Source organism: Mandrillus leucophaeus, unplaced genomic scaffold (genome assembly GCF_000951045.1).
Source record: "Mandrillus leucophaeus isolate KB7577 unplaced genomic scaffold, Mleu.le_1.0 Scaffold492, whole genome shotgun sequence".
In the NCBI taxonomy this organism is placed as follows: Eukaryota; Metazoa; Chordata; class Mammalia; order Primates; family Cercopithecidae; genus Mandrillus; species Mandrillus leucophaeus.
In genome coordinates, this window is record NW_012105276.1 from 2,492,782 (window position 1) to 2,509,716 (window position 16,935).

Sequence of the window (16,935 nt, forward strand, 5' to 3'; positions counted from 1 at the left end):
GCACTAGCAGTGAGCAAGGCTCCGTGTGTGTGGTAGTCACTGAGTCAGGCACGGGAGAGAGTAACCTTGTCTGCCGGTTGCTAAGACCTTGGGAAAAGCACAGTATTTGCATAGTAGTGTCCCATTTTTCCAGGAAGTCTGTCATGGCTTCCCTTGGTTAGGAAAGGGAAATCCCCCAACACCTTGTGCTTCCCCGGTAAGGCAACATCTTGGCTCGCCCTCCGTGGGCTGCACCCACTGTCCAAGCAGTCCCAATAAGATGAACCAGGTACCTCAGTTGGAAATGCAGAAGTCACCCCTCTTCTACATTGATCATGCTGGAGGCTGCAGACTGGAGCTGTTCCTATTTGGCCATCTTGGAATTACCCCAATCAGAAATGAAATATTTTGATGTTAATTCTATGTTTCATCTTTTTTTAGGAACCACCATACTTTTTTTTTTAGAGATGGAGTCTCGCTCTGTCACTTAGGCTGGAGGAGTGCAGTGGCGTGATCTCGGCTCACCGCAAGCTCTGCCTCCTGGGTTCACGCCATTCTCCTGCCTCAGCCTCCCAAGTAGCTGGGACTACAGGTGCCTGCCACCATGCCTGGCTAATTTTTTGTATTTTTAGTAGAGATGGGGTTTCACTGTGTTAGCCAGGATGGTCTCAATCTCCTGACCTCGTGATCCACCCACCTTGGCCTCCTAAAGTGCTGGGTTTACAGGCATTAGCCACCACGCCGGGCCACCACCATACTTTTATTCTTAGTGGCAATACCTTTCATATTTCTACTAGCAATGGACAAAGATTCCAATTTCTCCACATCCTAGCTAACACTTGTTTTCTGCTTAATTTTTTTTGAAAATATTAGTCATCTTAATGGGTGGTTGTGGAATGGTACCTCACTGTGGTTTTGATTTGCATTTCCCCAGTGATAACTAATGTTGCACATGTTTTCACATGTGTATTAAGGTCATTTATAGGTCCTCCTGGGAGAAATGTTCATTTCAGGGCATTTTCAATTGGGATTTTGTCGCTGTTGAGTTGTAAGAGTTCTTCATATAGTCTATCAAATATATGGTTTGGAAATATTTTCTCCCATTCCATGGGTTGCCTTTTTACTGCATTGACAGTGCTCTTTGATGCACAAAAGTTTTTTATTTTGATTAAGTGTGGTGGATCTTTTTTTTTTTTTTTTCAGTTTTCTGTGGTTTTGGTATCATGCACAAGAAATCATTGATACTGGAAATCTGAATAAGGCAGAACATATACTAGAAAGGACAGCCCCCAGTCAGAATAGCAGGTTATAAATAAAGTCTATTCTACTCCCTTCAGTTCAGGGAAGGGAAGTGGAAACTGGACTGCCACCTCCTCCAGACCACAACCATGCCCTTGAGATGAGTGGATAGGGAAAGGGCAAATGAAACACCTTGGAATTTCCTACTATTTTGAATGTGCCCTTTTTTTTTCTACTGGACATTTTCTTGGGTGCTGTAGACCTTTGACTGTTTTCTAGAACTTCTATAAGACAATTTTAGTCATTTTTTCAGTTGCTTTTTGATGTCTCCAAGAGAGAAGGACTTGGAACTCCTTAGTCTGCCATTTTGTGCAATTGTCTGGGTTTGTAATCCTGGCTCTATGACTTATGTACTCAGCCTTTGTGAGACTCATTTGTCTCATTTACATATATAGGGATATAATAATCTCCAACTTGCAGGTTCTTGTAAGTGTCAGTGAGGTCAGATATTTAAGGCAGGCATCACAGGGCTTGGACTATTGTAGACCCCCTATTATGATAACAATTACTTGAGTTTTATTATTGCTATTGAAGAAAAATTATGGAGATGATAATATACTATGTTTCATTGCTAACACCATTACGGATTTGGGAGAATGATGGAGAAAGCCTTTTGTAGTTCGCTAATGCTAGGTTACATGTTGTCTCAAAGAAATGCAAAAGTCTTATCAGTCCTAAATTTATGGGTGCTTGCATTACTGAGGCAGAGAATGTAACCTTATTTCTACTGGGAGGCTCTTCTAGGTCGGCAGTTGCCATGGAATCTGGACCCAAAATGTTGGCCCCCATTTGCCTGGTGGAAAACAACAATGACAAGCTGTTGGTGAACCAGCAAGCTATACAGATTCTTGACAAGATTTCTCAGCCAGTGGTGGTGGTGGCCATTGTTGGACTGTACCGTACAGGCAAATCCTACTTGATGAACCGTCTGGCAGGAGAGAATCATGGTGAGTGGTATCCTGGGACACAGGCCAATTGCTTGATTCCAGTATCTTAATGCTCTAACCTAGGCATGTGAAGCGAGAACCCAATTCCTTTCAATAAACCAACCTTCTCATTCTGATTCTAACCACCAAATCACTACCTTTCTGTAACCTTTCCCCATATTTTTTCCTTTATTCCCATTAAGGAAAATCTCCCCTACTAGTACTCAGAATCCTCCCATGTCTTGTGTATTGAAGACCTGGGCTCCCATAATTGTGTCTCCTTTCTCTTATAACATATTTTACTTTCTTCACGTAATATTCCCACCAACATACAAAGATGTTTGAAGGTGTATCATCTTAAAAACTCTTCCTGAATTTCACATGTCATCGTGGGCACCAAATCCTGTTTGTTTTGATTTTCTGTTTGTTTTTGTCTTTAATCACTTTCAATGCAAAAAACATTGTCTCAATCTGCTTTTTTGAATTATTTTGCTTCTCATGTCTTTCTTAAACCTACTCCTGTCTGACTTTGAACCCCACCATTTTCAGGATGTTCTTGTTATCAGTGACCTCCATTTTGTCTGATTCATGGATTCCTCTTCGTCTCCATTTTGAGCGCTTTCTTGGCATCATTCTCACATTTAATGTCCCTTGCTTTTTGAAATAGATGAATCACAGAGAGAGACATTCTTGAGGAAATATAGAAAGCACCATCTTGTATGCTGGGGCAGTTACAATCGAACCAGTCTGAATCCATGGCCCCAGGGCTGCTTGGCTGTTCTGCTGTCCCCATGCTTAGCTTCCTCCTCTTCCCTGCAGGCTTCCCTCTGGGCTCCACCGTGCAGTCTGAAACCAAGGGCATCTGGATGTGGTGCGTGCCCCACCCCTCCAAGCCAAACCACACCCTGGTCCTTCTGGACACTGAGGGTCTGGGCGATGTAGAAAAGGTAAGGCAGGGAGTCATAGGCAGGTTCTTTTTATTCCAGACATGATCTTTGTAATTTAATTGTTGTGATATATTTGTGAAAACTAGAAATCCAACTACAGTGAATAAGGCAAACTTTGACCTGTTTGAGTCACACTTCTAGACAAGATTAGATATCATGGTATATTAGGTAAAACATTCTTTTATTTCTTGGCACAGTGGTGAATGATTTGATTCAATTTCATAAAATCTTGTTAAGCAGTTGAGGTCCAGGCCTTTGGGCTGAGTAGCGTACACATTGGTGAACAAAGTAAAGGTCCTGCCCACAAAGAGCCCTCAGGGTGTAGTGTGATTGGGAACGAAGCAGGTTGCCGAGAGGGAGGAGATTGGAATGCAATGCAGTCCCTGCCCTCCGTCAATTCCACCTGGAGCTCTGTGGCTGGAATGGCCCTTTTGAGTTATCATGTTTTGGGACAAGGGTGCTAGGCCTTCATCCCTGGTGCTGGTCAATCACTGGAAGTCTGTCCTGGAAAACTTTCTCATTAAGAGAGCTGACACCTGTGATCTAGGCAGCACCTCACAGCTTTCACCACGTACAGTTGCGTATAACAGTGCCTTGATAAGAAAGAAAAGAGGTGTTGACTCCAGTCTCAGGAGATGAGGAAAGGCCTCTCACCCACCTTCTGAGCTACCGCGTGAAGAGTACATTTGAGGGTTGGAATTAAGAGAGTTCAGTTTATATTTCTCATGATGAAGCTCATCAACTACCCACAGAGCATTCTGGAAGGCTTTGAGACACTTCTGATTGTGCTCCTCATGTAAAAGTATTTGTTCTTCCTACAATAAACATTATAAGATGAATTTTTGGTGTTTAGCTTCTTATGAATGGGTGAAATAAATAATTTCTCTCTTTTTTTGTCTTAGTTTGAGACTTATTTGGGAATACTTTCTAAATTCTATACACATACACTTTATCTTTGCCCAAACAGGCATTGGAAATTCTGTTTATTTTTTGGCTTTAGTGTTGTATAATTGACAAATAAAAACTGTATATAATTAAGGTGTACAACTTGATGTTTTTATATGTGTATACACTGTGAAATGATCACCACAATCAAGCCAATAATATAGCCATTACCTCACATAGTTATCATTTTCTTTTTTCTATGCCCTTTTTTTATTTTTTGGTGTGGTAAGAACAATTAAGATCTGTCCTCTTAGCAGAAGTTAAGGTCACAATCAATATGGTATTGTTAGTTACAGTCACACTGCTGTACAGTAGATCTCCAGAGTTTATTTATCTTGCATAACTGAAATTTTATACTCTTTGACTAACATTTCTTCATTTCTCCCATCCCCAGCCCGTGGCAGCCACTATTCCACTCTGCGGCTATGAGTTTGACAATTTGACTATTTTAGATTCCACAAATAAGTGAGATCATGCAGTATTTGTCTTTCTATGTCTGACTTATTTCACTCAGCCTAATGACCTCAGTGTTCATCTATGTTGTTGCAAATGACAAAATTCCCTTTTCTGAGATTGAATATATATTATATATATAATATTCAATATTCAGTAAATACATATATGCGTGCTATGGATGGGTTGGCTGTGTCCCCACTCAAATCTCATCTTGAATTGTAGTTCCCATAATCCCCACATGTTGTGGGAGGGACCCGGTGGGAAGTAATTGAATGATTTGGGTGGTTTCCCCCCGCTATTCTCATGATAGTGAGTAAGTTCTCATGAGAGCTGATGGCTTTATAAGGGGATTCCCCCTTTACTTGGCTATCATTCTTCTCTCTCCTGCTACCATGTGAAGAAGGATGTATTTGCTTCCCATTCCACCATGATTGTAAGTTTCCTGAGGCTTCCCTAGCCATGCTGAACTGAGTCAAACTTCTCTCCCTTGTAAATTGTCCAGTCTTGGGTATGTCTTTATTGGGCAGCATGAGAACGGACTAATACAATGCATATACATGTACTCTGTGTTTTCTATTCTGTTTGTCCATTGATGGACATTCAGGTAGTTCCCATATCTTGGCTATTGTGAATAATGCTGCAATTATTACAGATATATTTAAATATTCATACTTCCATATGTAAATATAAATATGAAAGTACAGATATCTCTTTAAAATATTGATTTAATTTCATTTGGATTTATACATAAAAGTAAGATTACTGGATCACATTGTAGTTCTATTTTTAATTTTTTGAGGAACCTCCATACTTCTTCCATAATAGCTGCATGAATTTACACTCCAAAAAACAGCAAATGTTCCCTTATTTTATATTCTTGCCAATAATTGTTATTTTTAATTCCTTTGGAAATAGCCATCTTAAATGTGTCAGGTGATATCTTATTTTTGTTTTAATTTGCATTTCCTTGATAATTAGTAATTTTATACACCTTTACATATACATATTGGCCATTGGTATGTCTTCTTTTGAGAAATGTGTATTCAGGTTCTTTACTCATTTTTTCATGTTTATTTTAACTTCAGGGGTACATGTGCAAGACGTGCAGGTTTGTTACATAGATAAACATGTCATGGGGGTCGGTTGTACAGGTTATTTTATCACCCAGGTATTAAGCCTAGTGTCCATTAGTCATTTTCCCTGCTTCTCTCCCTCTTCCCCTCCCACACCCTCCCATAATCCCCAGTGTGTGTTGTTCCCCTCTATGTGCCTGTATGTTCTCATCATTTAGTTGCCACTTATGAGTGAGAACATGCAGTGTTTGGTTTTCTGTTTCTGCATTAGTTTGCTAAGGATAATGCCCTCCAGGCCCATCCATGTCCTTGAAAAGGACACGATTTTGTTCTTCTTTATGGCCGCATAGTGTTTTATTGTGTTTACTTACCACATTTTATGTGTCCAGGCTATCACTGATGGGCATTTAGGTTGATTCCATGTCTTTGCTATTATGAATAGTGCTGTAATGAAAGGAAGACATGCAGGTGACCAACAATCATACCAAAAAAAAGCTCAACATCACTGATCATTACAGAAATCCAAATGGAAACCACAGTAAGATACCATCTCACACCAGTCAGAATAGGATATTAATAGAAAGTCAAAAAATAACAGATACTGGTGAGGCTGTGGGCTTTTACACCATTAGTGGAAGTGTAAATTAGTTCAACCATTGTGGAAGACAGTATGGCAATTCCTCAGAGAGCTAAAGACAGAACTAGCATTGAACCCAGCAATCCCATTACTGGGTATATACCCAAAGGAACATAAATCATTCTATTATAAAGACGCATGCACGCAAGTTATTGCAGCACCTTTGTTCATTTTTAATGAGGTATGAGGTTTTATTTGCTATCGAGTTATATAAGTTCCTTATATATTTTGGATATTAACCCCTTATCAAATATATGGTTTGCAAATATTTTTCTCCCTTTCCCTTGGTTGCATTTTCACTCTGCTGCTTGTTTCTTTTGTTACCTGAAGCATTTTAATTTGATGCAATCCCACTTGTCTAATTTTGCTTTTGTCACCTGTGCTTTTGGTGTCGTATCTAAAAACATCATTGCCCAAAGCAATGTCAAGTTTTTTCCCTGTGTATTCTTCTGGTATTTTTATGGCTTCATATCTTTTTTTTCCCCTCTTCTATATAACTAAAATTTTGTATCCTTTAGCTAACATTTTCCAACTTTCCTTTTCCCCTCTCCACTAGCTCCTTGTAACCATCATTCTACTTTCTGCTGCCATGAGTTCAGCTCTTAGATTTCACATATAAGTAAAATCATGCAGTGTTTGCCTTTCTGTGCCTGGTTTATTTAACTTAGCTTAACATCCTCTAGATTCCTCCAGGTTGTTGCCAATGACAGGATTTCCTTCTTTTTGGAGGCTTAATAGTATTTCACTGTGTATAGATTTCACAGTTTTTAAAATTAATTCATCTGTTGATGGAAACAGGTTGACTCCATGCCTTGGCTATTGTGAATAGTAAGCAATAAATATAAAAGAACAGATCTCTCTTTGACATAGTCACTTCAGTTTCCTTGGATGTATACACAGTAGTGGGATTTCTGGATCCAGTTTCTAGCTTTCCATTTAAGTCTTTAATCCATTTTCAGTAGTTTTTGTGTATGGTGTAAGTGGGATCAAATATAGATCTCCTGCATACATGTGGATATCTGTTTTTCCAGCACCATTTATTGAGGGGACCATTGTTTCTTCAATGTATGTTCTCAGCACATTAGTCAAAAATGAGTTCACTGTGGATGTATACATTTATTTCTGCATTGTCTATTCTGTTCCATTGATCTATATGACTGTTTTTATGCCAGTATCATACTATTTTGGCTACTGTGGCTTTGCAATATATATTGAAATGAAGAAATATAATGCCCCAGGCTATGTTCTTCTGGTTCAAGATTACTTTGATTATTCAGGGCATTTTGTGATTCTGTGTTAATTTTAGGATTGTTTTTTATATTTATTTAAGAACATTATTGGGGTCGGGTTGAGACAGCGGAGATGGCTTGAGGCTAGGAGTTAGAAACTACCGTGGGCAACATAGTGAAAGCCCATCTCTACAAAATAATAATAATAAACAAAATGCCTTTGGGATTTTTATAGGTACTCTAAAGTCATCTATCAAACAGTAATATACTCCTGTCTAAATAGTTTATTGTTTGTCACGAGTCCCACTTCTAAGAAGAATCCTCATTGATTACTTTTTTTAAAATTAGGGATTGTTGGGCATAAAGTAATGAATAGGCTATTCTTCCTACCTCCAAAATTTCATATAGAATCTTCTGGAATCATGTAGAAATCTCTAGATCTCAATTTTTATATTTGCTTTAGGAAACAGTTACACGTGCTTTTTAGGGTAGAAATAATTCCTGGACTATCTATAATTTAGACATGCTCTGATTTATAAAAACAAATTTAGCCTGACCTTTAGTGCCTTTAATCAACCAGGTACTTTAGCTCCCTATTCAGTCTTATCTTCTGCACTTACCCTGTGCTCAGTCAAACCAATAAACTCTATTCTTATTGCAAAGATTCCTGAAATCTACAATCTCTAATTTTGTTTCTGTGGGTCTTTCTACTTGCAGAATCACCTTCATTTCTTCAAATCCACATTCTATCAATTCTTTAACATTTGGCTCATGACTTCCAGGAAGCCTTCATACCACATACACTTTCTTCAATTTTCATAGCTCTTATCTTCTAGGATAGACTTGTAATTTTTAATTTAACATTATAGCTATGGATTCCACTTCTTATGTACATTACTAAGATGTTATCTCTTTAAAAATTTTGTCATTTTTATTGGATTCATCATTATGAATGTTTGTCACAACTTCGAAATAGTCATCTTGAGAGTAAATTTATTAAATTTGCTTTCCTAAACATTAGAACAGTGAGAAACATTCTTCAGTTTCCTATAAATGTTTGCTGAATTTAATTGAATATAATTACAATCCCCAGTTATGTATACTATGGTATGGTTTTTTTACATGATGCATGGCCAATAAATATGTTTAGACTGAAGAAGTGTTAACACTCATCATGAATATCCAACTGAGAACCAGATATTTTACTAGTTTTTCCATATATGCATCTTATTTCATCCAACTGAGGAAAAGAAAAACCCTATGAAGATAAGAATCATTTTATATGTAAAGAAATTTTGATTAGATACAAAAAAAAAAAAATTAGCCAGGCATGGTGGTGGGCGCCTATAGTCCCACCTTTATGGGAGGCTGAGGCAGGAGAATGGCCTGAACCGGGGAGGCAGAGCTTGCAGTGAGCCGAGATCACACCACTGCACTCCAGTCTGGGAGACACAGCAGGACTCCGTCTCAAAAAAAAAAAAAAAAAAGAAATTGTGATTAGAAGACATATTGTACTGTCAAACTTTTGTTTACATTCATGTCTATCTTCTTTGTACAGCAAGTACATTAGCTGAAATCATAAATGAAAGACTGACAAAATAAATGTCTCTGTGAATTTCCAAAGACTACACTCCTAAGTCCTTTGCTCTAATGTGCTTTTTAGGGTGACCCTAAGAATGACTCCTGGATCTTTGCCCTGGCTGTGCTCCTGTGCAGCACCTTCGTCTACAATAGCATGAGCACCATCAACTACCAGGCCCTGGAGCAACTGCAGTATCCTTCCAGGAACAGAACAGAATCACCAAGTTTCATTGACGTTATAGGAATGGAGATCTAGTCATTTCCTCCTTCCCTTTAATTTAATTACCTTTGGTGCAGCACAGGGAACCCAAGACAAAAGACAGTGTTTATAATATTTTTATAAAAGAAATGTGTGGATTGTGGGCAGACAGTTGCTTTTCCTTACCTAAGTCCTAGTTATGTGACGGAGCTCACAGAACTCATTAAGGCAAAGTCCTACCCAAGGCCTGATGGAGTAGAAGATTCCACAGAGTTCGTGAGTTTCTTTCCAGACTTTATTTGGACTGTACGGGATTTCACTCTGGAGCTGAAGTTGAATGGTGACCCTATCACAGAAGATGAGTACCTGGAGAACGCCTTGAAGCTGATTCAAGGTATCAGCAGGTGGCCTGGGTTGTGGGTGGTCCAGTGGGTGTGTGATCTGCTAAACACTGCCCGTCATCTCTTGGGTTTCATTTGTATTTGAGACTAGACTGACGTCTGTAGAAATGGGGACTGAGGGGTATGTTGACAAGCTCTAGGAATGGAGCCTAGTTCACTTAAGAAAAGTAGAGTCTAAAGTGTGGATGAATTATTCAAGACAGATTTGTTCTTTGTACAATTAGTACTTTAGCATTCAGATTACAATGGGTGCTAAGACTTTCTAAAAACAAGATGCTTGTGATCCCTGTTTTCCCCTCTGCTTTTCTGTGTTTAGAAAATGACTGACCAGGTAATTGTTAGGCATGAAATTACAAAGAAAAGCCTATCTAATAAAAATATATGTCTGTGTTAGACCGCTTTGCTTGAATGTTTATGTTAAAGGAGGTCTGTAAGCCTAGAAGATGGCAAAAAGACAATAAACCCTGTCAAAAATACCTTTAGCTCCCTTATACCATGACTGTTGTCACTATATTCTCCATTTTTCTTATCCTTCAGGCAAGAATCCCAAAGTTCAAACATCCAATTTGCCCAGGGAGTGCATCAGGCTTTTCTTTCCAAAACGGAAGTGTTTTGTCTTTGATCGGCCAACACATGACAAAGACCTTCTAGCCAATATCGAGAAGGTGTCAGAAAAGCAACTGGATCCCAAATTCCAGGAACAAACAAACATTTTCCGTTCTTACATCTTCACGCATGCAAGAACCAAGACCCTCAGGGAGGGAATCACAGTCACTGGGAATCGTGAGTCTCCTTTTTACATTTCTGTGGTGCCTCATATGTGTTGAATATATTGTATAATGTGTTTCTCAGAATTTTTGTTAGATTCCATATAGAACTATGTGTATACAGGTATCCACACTCAATGAAGAAATGTGTATAATTATCACACTTACTGCAATTTACAAATTCCTCTACAATATTGCAAACTCTGTCACTGATATCTGTGACTTCCTCATATCTGAAAAAAAAATCCTCTGCTGATAAAATAACTAACTGAATATAAAAACAGACATATAATATTTTCTTAGGGTAAGTCCTATATGTTCAATATTCTTTACAAAGAGAATACAAAAGATATGTTGAAGTTTAAAAACCTCTAGAAGGCTGGGGGTGGTGGCTCACACCTATAATCCCAGTACTTTGGGAGGCAGAGACACGCAGATCACTTGAGCTCAGGAGTTTGAGACCAGCCTGAACAACATGGTGAAACCCCATCTCTACAAAAAATACAAAAATTAGCTGGGCATGGTGGAACATGCCTGTAGTACCAGCTACTTAGGAAGCTGAGGCAGGAGAATCACTTGAGCCTGGGAGGTGGAGGTTGCAGTGAGTCAACATCACACCACTGCACTGCAGCCAGGGCTTCAAAAAAAAAAAAAAAAGTCTAGAAATAAACAAATATTAGCCCATAATTCCCTGAAAATACATTTGTAGCTTCCGAATTAGGAATAAATGCGATATGATTTGTCCTGCATCATTTTATCTGTGTAAACTACTTTTCTTGTAATCTTTAAATGAGAATTTGTACTTCCTGTATACCCTCTAGTATGTTAGATAAAAGTAGATATTTAATTTTTTTAGCACTGTGGACTGGTGATCCATAAAAATGAAGAGTCATTATGAAAACAGAAGTGATAATAGCAGAAGGAGGTAGGGATGTGGGTGTATGTGTTTGCATGTGTGCACATGCCTGTGTGTGCATGCGTGTGTGTGTTCTCAGAAATGTAGCCTAGGATCCCATTGAGCTTTCATTTCATATTTAGCTCCTAAATCTCCTGGTCTATTTAGGTCTAGGAACTCTGGCAGTGACTTACGTAGATGCCATCAACAGTGGAGCGGTGCCTTGTCTGGAGAATGCAGTGATAACTCTGGCCCAGCGTGAGAACTCAGCTGCCATGCAGAGGGCAGCCGACTACTACAGCCAGCAGATGTCCCAGCGAGTGAAGCTCCCCACAGACACACTCCAGGAGCTGCTGGACGTGCATGCGGCCTGTGAGAGGGAAGCCATTGCAGTCTTCATGGAGCACTCCTTCAAGGATGAAAACCAGGAATTCCAGAAGAAGCTCGTGGTAATTTGCCTTAGTCATTACTGTTCATCATCCTTCCCCTTGAAGAATGAAGTCTATACTTGCCTTTATTGACACCAATGCTCATCTGTCACTGAGGAATAACTTATCATGGATTCTCATGAGGGATAGAGTTTCAAAAGACTACATATCCCTCTTTTATCTCCCCAAACCTTAAGCACTTAACCAGAAAACCTTCTGATAACTGAGGTAAAAATCAATACAGATCCCTTAAGATCCTCCTTAAGTGAGCACTTCTAAGGATTCCTGGCCTGCTCTGAACACGCACAAGTCATCCCTGAGCGGTGCAATTTTTCTGTGCATAGTCTACCTTCCCCAGGAAACAAAGATTCTCTTACCAGATCTTCATTCCGGGCCATTGTTTAACTTACATTGCTCCTTCTTGTATCCTTGTACCACTGAGGACAGGAGCACAGGATGCTACCGCTGCAACAAACCATAGAGATTATGGAATGTAGTCCCATCATGTCACCGATGAAGAACCTGAAGCTCAGGAAGGTTAATGAACTTTTCCATAGCCTTGAAGAGAATTTTTAGCTTTGTGAATATATGAAATTTTGTGTTTCTGATTCCACATCTACTCCACTAGAATGTTTTTCTCATGAGGACCACAGTTAGATTGACTCTTCTACCAGATTCTTTAGAATTTCATCTCCTCCATATGTTTCTTCTGGTGACATCTCTCTACATCTCCCTTGCAGGAAATCACAATGAATAAGAAGGGGGATTTCTTGCTGCAGAATGAAGAGTCCTCTGTTCAATACTGCCAGGCTAAACTCAATGAGCTCTCAAAGGGCCTAATGGAAAGTATCTCAGCAGGAAGTTTCTCTGTTCCTGGAGGGCACAAGCTCTACATGGAAACAAAGGAAAAGATTGAACAAGACTATTGGCAAGTCCCCAGGAAAGGAGTAAAGGTGAGGAATAAGGGGAACATGGGGAAGTTTATAGGGTAGAGTAAATGGAGTCTTCGGCACCAGCTGTGGGTAATAAGAGGGCAGAGGGATAGCATAACGCCTTAGCTTTCAATGTCCACTATTTATCACTTATTTCCTAGAATAAAAATTTTTATCCCCAAGCAAAGAATATAGTATTCAGAAATCCAGGAGAGACAGAACGAAAATTAGCCATGTGCCAAGAGTTGGTGATTTGTGTGGTTAAAGTAGAATCTTTGCATTCAAAGCTGATAAAAATGAGAGAGTATGAAATAAATAGACAATTGCATACAGAGTAATGATATTTATGGACCTGTGGGAAATGGGCTACCTACCTGGTGTTTATTACCACCACCTAGGTGATGGTAATACAACTAACTCACAATGAGCTGTTATTACCTACAGTGTACTGTTAAACTCTTCCCTAGACATTTTAATTTCATCTTCCTAATGACTTTAAGAAGCACCCTTATTTTGGAAATTTTACAGATCTGAATTTAGTACCCAAGGATGATTATATAACTTGCCTAAAGTTGTAGCCAGCAAGTGGCAGGAGAAAGCAAGAGCATAGATTAGAGGCAGCATTGCATACTGGAAGACAACCATATATAAGCATCAGAGATTGGGAGTTTGTACACCTGTACACATAGTTCTGCCTGGCCAGAACCCAAAGCAGGTACAGGGAGATACTATAGCCGTGGGAGAGGCACGGGAGGCAGACAGGAAGCAGGAGTTGAGGAGGGACTCCGGTCACACTAAAGAGCCTGCACACTTTGTAGGGGGCCACTTTAGAATTTTAGGCATCAAGCAAAAGTTACAAGACCATAATTGTTTTTGCAACACTAATGCCCAGAACATCGATTTTCAAAGAAATCTAAGTGCTTTTTCTTGCTTCCATAGGCAAAAGAGGTCTTCCAGAGGTTCCTGGAGTCACAGGTGGTGATAGAGAAATCCATCTTGCAGTCGGATAAAGCCCTCACTGATAGAGAGAAGGCAATAGCAGGTATGGGGCAGGGCTCAGCTGACAGCAGGAGGGCTATGTTTATACAATGCCCTCTAACAGATCCAAAATGAAGAATTTCCTCTTGTGTGGAGCACACACTCTGCTAAATCTGAAAATAACAAGGGGAGCTATGATTGTACCTCAGCCAGACAGGCAGAGCCTTTCCCATCACATTCTCAAATGTGCGCTCAATGGCGTGGACCTGGGTAAATTCTGTGATTTCTCACCCTGCCTTTCAGATTTGGTTTAGTCTCTGAGCTCAGAAAAGTGGAGATGAATCTTCACCTATTATTTTCTTCTCTTTCTAATACCTTCATGGAGCAGTGGATCGGGCCAAGAAGGAGGCAGCTGAGAAGGAACAGGAACTTTTAAAACAGAAATTACAGGAGCAGCAGCAACAGATGGAGGCTCAAGAGAAGAGTCTCAAGGAAAACATAGCCCAGCTGAAGGAGAAGCTGCAGACGGAGAGAGAACACCTACTGAGAGAGCAGAATATGATGCTGGAGCACAAGCTGAAGGTAAGTCTGCCCTTGGCCTCAGCAGGCCAGACGGTCCTTGCCCAGGTACCTCAGGAAGGGCTGGTGAAGGTTACAGCAGCATCTTGGAAGGAAGCACATCACCATTTGCTGCTTGGGAGTCACTAAAAGCCCTGAATCCTTCTCTCTCTCTCTCTCTCTCTCTCTCTCTCTCTGTGTGTGCGTGTGTGTGTGTTTTATTGTTTCAGTAAGACTTGGAATTTTTCTCTATATTCTCTATACTTAGATTCTGGAGAGGTGAGGTTGACTATGATCCCTACAAGACCTTGGGGAATATAAATATGGTTGGAGCTGCTGTTTGGGGAGATTTTAAAAGTAATCTTAAGAGGTTAAACATACATTCCACACAGTGTATTTGATGTGAACGGCAACTGGTTTCCTTCACCAAGCACATATTACCAGGAGCTCTACTACCACCCAAACACCCTGAGGTGGATCTATGCTGACATACAACTCTCAGAAATTTCCGGACTTAAAAGGACAGGAAAGGGAAACTTGCTGCAGTTGTTACCCTGTGTGGGTAGCCTGCCCAAATTAGCACACAGTGTAGGGAGAATTCTTGCGTTGTCCATCTGAAAGTTCTCTCATAAGGGATTTCTGCATCAGCTTATAAGTTCCTTTCATTCCTACAATATGGGTGACCATGCTGCCCAATTGGGACTGAGAATTTATGCAATCAGACCAATGGCTACCTCCCAACTGACATCTTTTGGGCAGGAACATGTAGAATTTGTCCTCATACCTGGGTTAGCACCATAGCAAAACCATAATGTGGGTGAATATTTGTAAAGTTGTAAACTATGCTTCCTCACAATGTCTAAGTCCAAATTCTCCTCTAATCATTCATAAAATGTTTTTAGGAGTAAAATAAAGGAAGTTTCACACAGGTCTTAAATACAAAATGTAAGTCTTAAGAGAATAGGGATTTTTAAAAATTTACTTTCCTTCCTACATTTTCTTTAGGTCCAGAAAGATTTGCTTGATGAAGGATTTAAGAAGAAATGTGAGGAGATGAATGCAGAGATAAATCAACTAAAACATATGATTGATACTACAAAAAATGATGATACTCCCTGGATTGCACAAACCTTGGACAAACTTGGCAATGAGCTAACTTCAATATTGTCTGGTCCTGCTAAATTAATTGGTCAGGTTGTCAAAGGTGTGAGCTCACTCTTTAAATAGCATGAGTTCCTCTATTAAGGATATTATAGATCATACATATATGCTTTGCACTATTTTTGATCCTGATCTGTATGTTTTTCATTTTCATTCAGCAAAGTTTTTTTTTTTTTTTTTTTTTTTTTCTTTTTTTTTTTTTTCAGAGAGTCTTACTCTGTCGCCCAGGCTGGAGTACAGTGGTGCAATCTCAGCTCACTGCATCCTCTGCCTTCTGGGTTCAAGAAATTCTCCTGCTTCAGCCTCCCTAGTAGCTGGGATTATAGGTGCACACCACCACACCGAGTTAATTTTTGTATTTTTAGTAGAGACGGGATTTCACCGTGTTGGCCAGGCTGATCTCGAACTCTTGACCTCAAATGATCCACCCGCCTCAGCCTCCCAAAGTGCTGGGATTACAGGCATGAGCCACCACAACCGGCCCTCATTTAGCAAAGTTTTAAACATAAAAGGTGCTTGTTAGAGGATATCAGTGCCTGGCCCACATGAGATAGAACAGATCCATACACACTTTGAAAAACTATGTTCACTTTTAGGAAATATAATTTTGAAAAATCATTTACATACCAGAGGTCCACTGGGCCATTGCTTTTAATGGCAAAATATTGGAATGTACTTGAATGTCCTTCACATAAGATTGGTAAGATAAATTTTTGTATGTGCATGTACTGGACTACTATATAGCCAGTAAACAAATTGACAGTGAAGCTCCATTTGTACCAGTAAAGAATGGTCTTGAAGAGATATTGTAAAATGAAAAAACAAACAAAAAAACAAGTTGTAAAGCAATGTAGATTACCTTATCACCAATGAAAAAATGCAATTATTATATACAAGCATGCAAATATATCTCTGGAAAGATTAATGAAAATCTATTATTATTAGCTCCTTCTGGGAAGAACCAGGTGAATGTAGAGGTTGAAGGACCACATACTCTTCATTTTAAACTCTTGAATTTTGTAAGGAAATCTTATTTTACCTATTCAGAAATAAATAAGAAAATGTAAGAGACAATGCTAATAATGATAACAATAAAAAAATTGTGAAATTGGCTATCAGATGATGAAATTGCTTGTTGCTTCTAGGAATTCTATCAGCCAGCCCAATGAGGGGTCTAAGACTAAGATCTGAGTACTAGAATGCAAAAAAATTGAATCCTATTCTTGTTTTCCTTTTGGCCTGGTTTTCCAATTGCTTCTATTTGTTTTGAGACTAAGGCATACACTTTTCTGTGGCCTTTGAAATCTCAGCTATAGTAGCCTCTACTTCCTTTCTCTGAATTCAAGTTTTAAGGTGTTAGAAGCATAAATTACCAAACATTAAGATTAAGCACTGATAACAGGGATCCTGCCAACCTTGTCAGTAGTGGTCTCTTTGCAGTAGCCTCAGATAGAAAGGACAATGTGCCTTTCCAGAACCGAACCCCCTGATGGGGGATGATAGACCCAGACACATAGAGACCTGGTGTTGACCCTTCATTGTTA

At 39.4% G+C, this 16,935-nt stretch overlaps 1 protein-coding gene across 1 annotated transcript; it reads left to right on the forward strand.

Annotated features, from left to right (window-relative positions):
- Positions 1-2,015: 2,015 nt before the first annotated feature.
- Positions 2,016-15,457, forward strand: LOC105550632 (guanylate-binding protein 6-like). Its single transcript, XM_011995592.1, has 10 exons — positions 2,016-2,225; positions 3,024-3,151; positions 9,155-9,264; positions 9,469-9,665; positions 10,210-10,455; positions 11,503-11,783; positions 12,503-12,715; positions 13,634-13,736; positions 14,061-14,254; positions 15,236-15,457. Exons 1-10 carry the CDS (start codon positions 2,036-2,038, stop codon positions 15,455-15,457), a joined length of 1,884 nt encoding a protein of 627 aa, XP_011850982.1. The 5' UTR covers positions 2,016-2,035.
- The last annotated feature ends 1,478 nt before the right edge of the window (positions 15,458-16,935 follow it).

Excerpts from the sequence above, each read along its gene's own strand:
- LOC105550632 (XM_011995592.1), top strand. The coding sequence starts at position 2,036 with ATGGAATCTGGACCCAAAATGTTGGCCCCCATTTGCCTGGTGGAAAAC. Across the intron at positions 2,226-3,023 it reads TCTGGCAGGAGAGAATCATG|GCTTCCCTCTGGGCTCCACC; the intron begins GTGAGTGGTATC and ends TCTTCCCTGCAG. Across the intron at positions 12,716-13,633 it reads TCCCCAGGAAAGGAGTAAAG|GCAAAAGAGGTCTTCCAGAG; the intron begins GTGAGGAATAAG and ends TTGCTTCCATAG.